Source organism: Archocentrus centrarchus, chromosome 15, assembly GCF_007364275.1.
Source record: "Archocentrus centrarchus isolate MPI-CPG fArcCen1 chromosome 15, fArcCen1, whole genome shotgun sequence".
In the NCBI taxonomy this organism is placed as follows: Eukaryota; Metazoa; Chordata; class Actinopteri; order Cichliformes; family Cichlidae; genus Archocentrus; species Archocentrus centrarchus.
Genome location: NC_044360.1, coordinates 11,188,308 through 11,194,765, shown reverse-complemented (window position 1 = coordinate 11,194,765; position 6,458 = coordinate 11,188,308). Strand labels below are relative to the sequence as shown.

At 40.9% G+C, this 6,458-nt stretch overlaps 1 protein-coding gene across 1 annotated transcript; it reads right to left on the bottom strand.

Moving 5' to 3' along the window:
• Positions 1 to 349: 349 nt before the first annotated feature.
• On the bottom strand, positions 350 to 5,270 carry il22ra2 (interleukin 22 receptor, alpha 2). Its single transcript, XM_030748747.1, has 6 exons — positions 5,172 to 5,270; positions 4,427 to 4,541; positions 3,194 to 3,378; positions 2,677 to 2,822; positions 1,237 to 1,394; positions 350 to 741 (listed from the first exon to the last, which is right to left on the bottom strand). The coding sequence occupies exons 1-5, from the start codon at positions 5,233 to 5,235 to the stop codon at positions 1,245 to 1,247; spliced, it is 660 nt and encodes a 219-aa protein (XP_030604607.1). The 5' UTR covers positions 5,236 to 5,270; the 3' UTR covers positions 350 to 741; positions 1,237 to 1,244.
• Positions 5,271 to 6,458: the final 1,188 nt, after the last annotated feature.

Sequence of the window (6,458 nt, the reverse complement as noted above, 5' to 3'; positions counted from 1 at the left end):
TTTTTCTCAAGATCACTGATCAGATATACGAGCTCAAAGAGGCTCCAGTGTTTTCCTGCCCAAACGGGTCCAACATGGGCCCGTTTGGGCCCAAAAGCACTTAGTGCCAAAGCTGCTGTTTCAGGACATTGCATAGCTTTAAAAAACCCCAAAAACTATATATACATGGCCACACACATAGGGACCAGTATGCCTTTGTAGGAAAGAAAGTACAAAGAGAAGGAGATTGTTGACAGTTAAAAAAAAAACTGCAAAGCACCGCCGGCTTTATTGCTTGTTTTAGGTTTCAACTACAAAAAAAAGGTTCTCGTGTACAGCACAGAGATCAGTTTCAACAATGTCTGTGGCTTTTATTTGTAGTGTGATACATTTGAGACAATACATTCTTTTAGTTTTCTCTGAAAGAAGTGCTCACTGATCTTCACTGCTTCACTGCATGTGGCTGCACTGGAGAGGAAACATACATAAGCTGACTGATTTATGGGGGAAAAAACACTCGCCTGTAACCATCTTTGACTACCCATTAGTTATAATATTGACATAAAAATAAACTCAAGATCAAGATCCGCTAACATGGGGGTGGTTCTTGAGTTGAATTTTGCCATGAATGGAAAAAATGTTTCAGTTTTTTTTTAAAAAAATACTCTTCCAGTCAAAGTGAAAGTTTGCCTACACTTTGACTGACACGGCCGTCGAGGTAGTGTTGGACGATTAAAGCTGAAGGGATGGATGACGCTGTGTCTGCGAAAAAGGAGAGAAGTGTTTGAAAATTAGTGAAAGATTCAGTTCTGTTTCATCCCTCTAAAAGATCTAAAAATAGTGAAAAGCGTGGGGTGAGCTGAGGTAATTATAGTCATTGTGAAGAGACTCTCATGCTGGGATTTCTCCTCCAGGAGGTTCACTTTTCCTCCCTCCTCCTATCTCAAAGCCTCGGGCGATTGTTATGTGACAAATGATACTTGACGTCTCATTCGATGATCTTCTGTTGCAGCAGCATTGTTGGTGGCACCTTTCACTCGTCAACAATGCTCCCCAACTCGTGACAAAAACAGACACTTGTAACAGTTTCTCACGGATATAGCGGCTTTCTGCTAAAGCAGGAATCCGCATCTGTCTTTACTTTGAACTCCAACAGGTAAGAAACAAGAAATGGGTCAGGGAATGTCTCTACCCTGCCAGTGGTATAACATGATGATATATGATACGATGATATGATATGAGTGAGTGTTTTCATACCTGTGTCATCAGGGGGTGGTGATACATTTCACAGAGCTCCGGGTGCTGCTCTTGCCCTGCAGAGGTAGGATGGTCTGGGCTTGGAGGCAGTATTTTGCTTTGTGGCTCAGTTCCTTCAGAGTCAGCTTGTGAGAACAGCACTCCATCTCTAACACCTCCTAAAGGAGAGAGGGAGAGAGAGTCAGTCTCCACCAAATCTCGCAAACGTGCGCAGCGATGGACGACTGGAAGCAACAGGTGGTGCAGTTTGACAGAAAATTCAAGAAGTACTGGAGAACAAAATACAAGTTGTTTTGTTCTTCTTTTTGTTGTTGTTGTTCTTGTTTTGTTAATCATCTTCTGATGCTCTTCCTCTTTTTGCTTCCCTATTTTGTAATGGTGCCTCATTTCCACTGTACCCTTTAAATTTTACCATTTACAGCACTTCTAGGTTCTAGGTTCTAGGCTCCAGGAGAAAAAAAAAATCATAGAAGCTACTATGACGTCCATCCACTCAAAGTGAGTATTTGCAGATCTTTTTGAGTTTTATATCACATACTGCATGTTTCTGGTGGTGGGGGGTGTGGGGGGTGGGACAAAATAGGACTTTAAAAAATAGTGAGGGGCACTTTTAGCATCTGGGCCGCAGTGGATTGCATGTTTGTTTTTTTTGACATTTTACAGACAAATTGACAATGAATAGTTTTCTAATGTTTCCAGACAAGGTTCCTAGAAAAAAGGATGTAATCTGGAGCCTATCATATGGAAAATGTAGTGATTAATGAATTTTTTTCTATTCTTAAATGTTAAAACATGTGCTTGCCTTTAGGCAAATTAGTGATTTTTACATGTTCAGCTGGCATGGCATACACTGGCTTACACCTGCAATTAATTGCAATTCATTTATTGTGAGTGCATAAATGGAACACAGTTTTTCATGTAATTATAGTCAGAATGCAGTGCAATTAATGTTTGAGTCTAAAATAAACCCAGCCTAGTCAGTGTGGAGGTGGAGGCACAGCCATGTGTGTGTGTGTGTGTGTGTGTGTGTGTGTGTGTGTGTGTGTGTGTGTGTGTGTGTGTGTGTGTGTGTGTGCGTATGTTTATAATACCTTGTGGGGACAATTTTCCTGACATATACTACGTTGTGGGGACCAATTGCTCCTTGTGGGGACAAGGTTCCAGTCCCCACAAGGGGAAACCCTGTTTTTGGGTCAGGGGTCAGAGTTAGGGCTAAGGTATGAATTGAGTTTAGGTTAGGGTTAGGGTTAGGTATGTGATGGTTAGGGTTAGGAAAAGGGTAAAGGTAAGGTTTAGGCTGTAGAAATGAATGGAAGTCAATGGAAATTCCCCACAAAGATAGCAAAACACACTTGTGTGTGTGTGTGTGTGTGTGTGTGTGTGTGTGTGTGTGTGTGTGTGTGTGTGTGTGTGTGTGTGTGTGTGTGTGTGTGTGCATACTTCTTCTCCACTGGGGTGTTTTAAGTAGATCTTGTAGTACAGGCTGCTGTGTAGCTTCTGGACCAGCGGTCTGGGGTGCTTCACTCGGATCACAATGGCTGGTTTTTCGGTTACATTCAGCCTCAGAACAGGGGGGCTGATTTTGGCTGCAGAGAAACACATTTCATTGTGTTTAATTGGCGAGTGGTGAACATAGAGCTGTGAAAGTGTGAATCAACGCAGAGAAAAAAGAGAGGAAGCAGTGCAGAGTGCTGCTGTTTTTAACTTAAAGAAGGAAGTCTAAAGAAATCATGTGATAGTGATGAGATTGTGAGACAATGCAACCTGAACTTTGAAACTTTTATACAACATTGCTGTAGTTTTTTAAGGCAGTAATGGGCAATTGATGTTGACTAAGATTATTGATACTTGAATACCAGCTCCTGGTGTTTGTGTGTTGTTGCATCAGTTTGGGGAAGTGAGAACACAAGGAAAGAGGATGCAAATGATGACAAGGAGGAGTTGAGTAAAGACTCACTGTCCCAGCGTGGGCTGAATCTGGATGAGAGGGCCCAGGCTGATTTGCTGCTGGTGGGCACAGACAAAGCATGAACTCTGGCATAGTACCACTCCCTGGGATTGGAGGTCACATTGCTGAGGTCACAGTGGTGCTTCTGGATCCCCTGACAGCTGTGCATGTCCATCCACTCAGGCTCACCATAGCTGAGAGAGTGGAAAGAAACACAGAGAGTGGTTATTTCACTCTGTGCAACCTACCGACGGTTCTAATGAGGGTGCTGGAAGGATGCTAGCACAGTACACAAATGTGTAGAAATGTTTGACCCTCCAATATCCTTTAGTTCGTGTTTAGGTTAAGCAGTCACATCTTTTCCAGAAGTCACTGGAGTGAGATTACTCCTTGACAGGAAGTTAGAATTTTGGAATAATATCACTCTACTGGAATGTCTCCAACTCTGCAGCAACACTAAAAGTATTTAAAGCAAATCACAGTAAGTTGTGAAACTAGACTCATAAAGCTAGTTTTCACAAATAAATAAGTTATGATGAGTTTGTTTTTAAAAGACTGTTGAATGATTAAAGGACACATTGGTGCACTATACAGATATAAGGACTGTGCCAAATCTCGTAATCTTTGAATTCAGGGGTTTTCAGTCCATGTGGATAAAACCAAGCACCGAGCCATGTAGTCCGCCTTTACAAACATTTGGGAAAGAATGGCCTGTGTTACTTTAATCGGATGGTACTGCTGCAACAAGTTAGTTCATGAAATCACTTCTCTCCTAGATATTTCACCATCAACTCTAAGTGGCATTATTGCAGAATGGAACTACAGCAACTGAGCAGCAGCCCATGTAAAGTTACGAAACACGTTCACCAAGTGCTGAGTCACATAGTGCACTTCAAACCTTCTCTGGCACTAACATCAGCACAAAAACTGCACCAGGAGCTTCACAGCATGTTTTTCCATGGCCACGCAGCTCCTGTAGGTGCAATGTGTAGATGGGCCAGTACTTTGATCCATATAGTGCAAATAAAGTAATTCAGTCAGCTCCATCTCAACTTACTGCAACAGTGAAATACTTCATATGTTAATACATCAGGAATAATGATACAATAATAAGATACATAACACTGAAAAGGGTCTATTTGCTGCCCAGTGAATGCTTTTTCTTTGATATTCTGGTGTATTTTTATTTATGTAAAAATGTAGGACTATTACTGCTGCATGTGTGCGTGTGTGTACTCTCACATCTTCCATTGGACGTAATACTCCAGAAAGTTGCTGTTGGTGGGTGGAGTCCAGATCAGGATGTTTTTATAGTCCACCGAGTCAAACTTCACCTGGGTGGGTCGAGCGAGCATCTCTGGAAATGTGGAAAAATAATTAAGCTCAGACTGGGTTTTTGAGAAGATAATATTCATATTATACAGAAATATTGTATATATACACACACATGCATACAAAGAACAGCAGAACAGTAAACATAGTAAAGGTCGGTGACAACACATTTAGACTTGATTGCATAATATCCATGAAGGCTCTGAAATTCAGAATTTAATAGGAGAGTTTTCAGAGCTTTTTGAGAAAAGCTGTATGGATTTTGTCTATGGAGAAAGATGCTTTTAGCCTTTTTTTGAAAAATCAACAGTGGCTTCTGTCCAAATTTAACACATCACAGTTAATTATCAATCAAAACAGGAGGAATAAAACAGTTTAAACCAGTTTATCATCTTCCTTTTTGGAATTTTTCTCCTTTTAACCTGACCAGGTAAGAGTTAGTGAAACAGCAGAGTTGATGCAGATTATGCGATAAGTTCTCTTACTGGTTTGTTTTTCTATCAATAAATGTAAAGTTACACTTCTCTGCTTTATTATAACCTCCCCCCACTTATTCAGATTTTGGTGAAGCAGATGTAAATCATCCTAACCTCAGAATCAAGAATGACCCTAAACTACATGTCTCACAACATAAACATAAATACTAAGAGGTTACCTTGTGCTGTTACACAGATGCCCAGGTTGCCCAGCAGCATGGTCCCAATCAGGAGAGAAGTCATGATGTTGATGCAGTTTGTGGACGACTGATTGGCAAACGCCACTCTGGACCGATGCTGTTGGAAACACCCGCCTTTTACATGCCATCAACTTCCCCTGCTGAATTCCGTTTATGGCATTTTTGTCATAACGAGGGCACTGAGGTAAAGTTACTTGTTGGCACAGAGTAAGACATGTGGTCTTTGTACTGGATGTTGTGCAGAAGTACAAATCACACAAAAGGATCCATAACAAAAAAGTGGTAGATCACATTACTTGTGTGCCACCCTAATGTGTACTATAGTATTGGATGTCAGCAGATGACTTTGCTGGATCATTCCTGCCCAAGTGAGAGTTTTAAAACACAAAGCTCTTACAATAAAGCAGTAAACCTGAGAATACTGTAGGCTTCAGTCACCCTTAATTCTTTATGTCTTGCCAGGAAAATAGGTGCAGTGATTTACTGAAACACCTGCAAACATAAACAAAAATGCCAAATATATTGGGGTGATATGGCACTATGAGGTTTTTGAGATAAGATGGTGCCTGATTATAAAATGTTATGGTCAACAGTATCAAAAGCTGCACTGAGGTCCAACAGGACAAGTACAGAGATGAGTCCACTGTCAGAGGCTCTAAGAAGATCATTTGTAACCTTCACTAATGCTGTTTCTGTACTGTGATGAATTCTGAAACCTGACTGAAACTCTTCAAATAAACCGTTCCTCTGCAGATGATCAGTGAGCTGTTTTACAACTACTCTTTCAAGAATCTTTGAGAGAAAAGGAAGGTTGGAGATTGGCCTATAATTAGCTAAGACAGCTGGGTCAAGTGATGGCTTTTTAAGTAGAGGTTTAATTACAGCCACCTTGAAGGTCTGTGGTACATAGCCAACTAATAAAGACTGATTGATCATTTTTAAGATTGAAGCATCAATCAGACACTTTCGAGATGGTGTCAGTGTATCAAAATCTGATGACACTTTTCAGCATTTATATTATCATCAATTTTGACAAGATCTCCAACACCAAATGATGACGGCGCCTCCACCATGTGTACTCAAGACTTTGCTCTGTGAATTCTGTGCAGATGTAGGCTGTTCCTGCTGAAAAGCCTTTTTCTTGGTTCTCGTTAGTTCAGGGGGATTACCACACTGCCTCATTTTGGGTTGACCCAGTTATAAGCAGTGCTAATTCTTGTGTAGCAATTTATTGTGTTACATGATGTTTCTCGTGCATTACCTGCC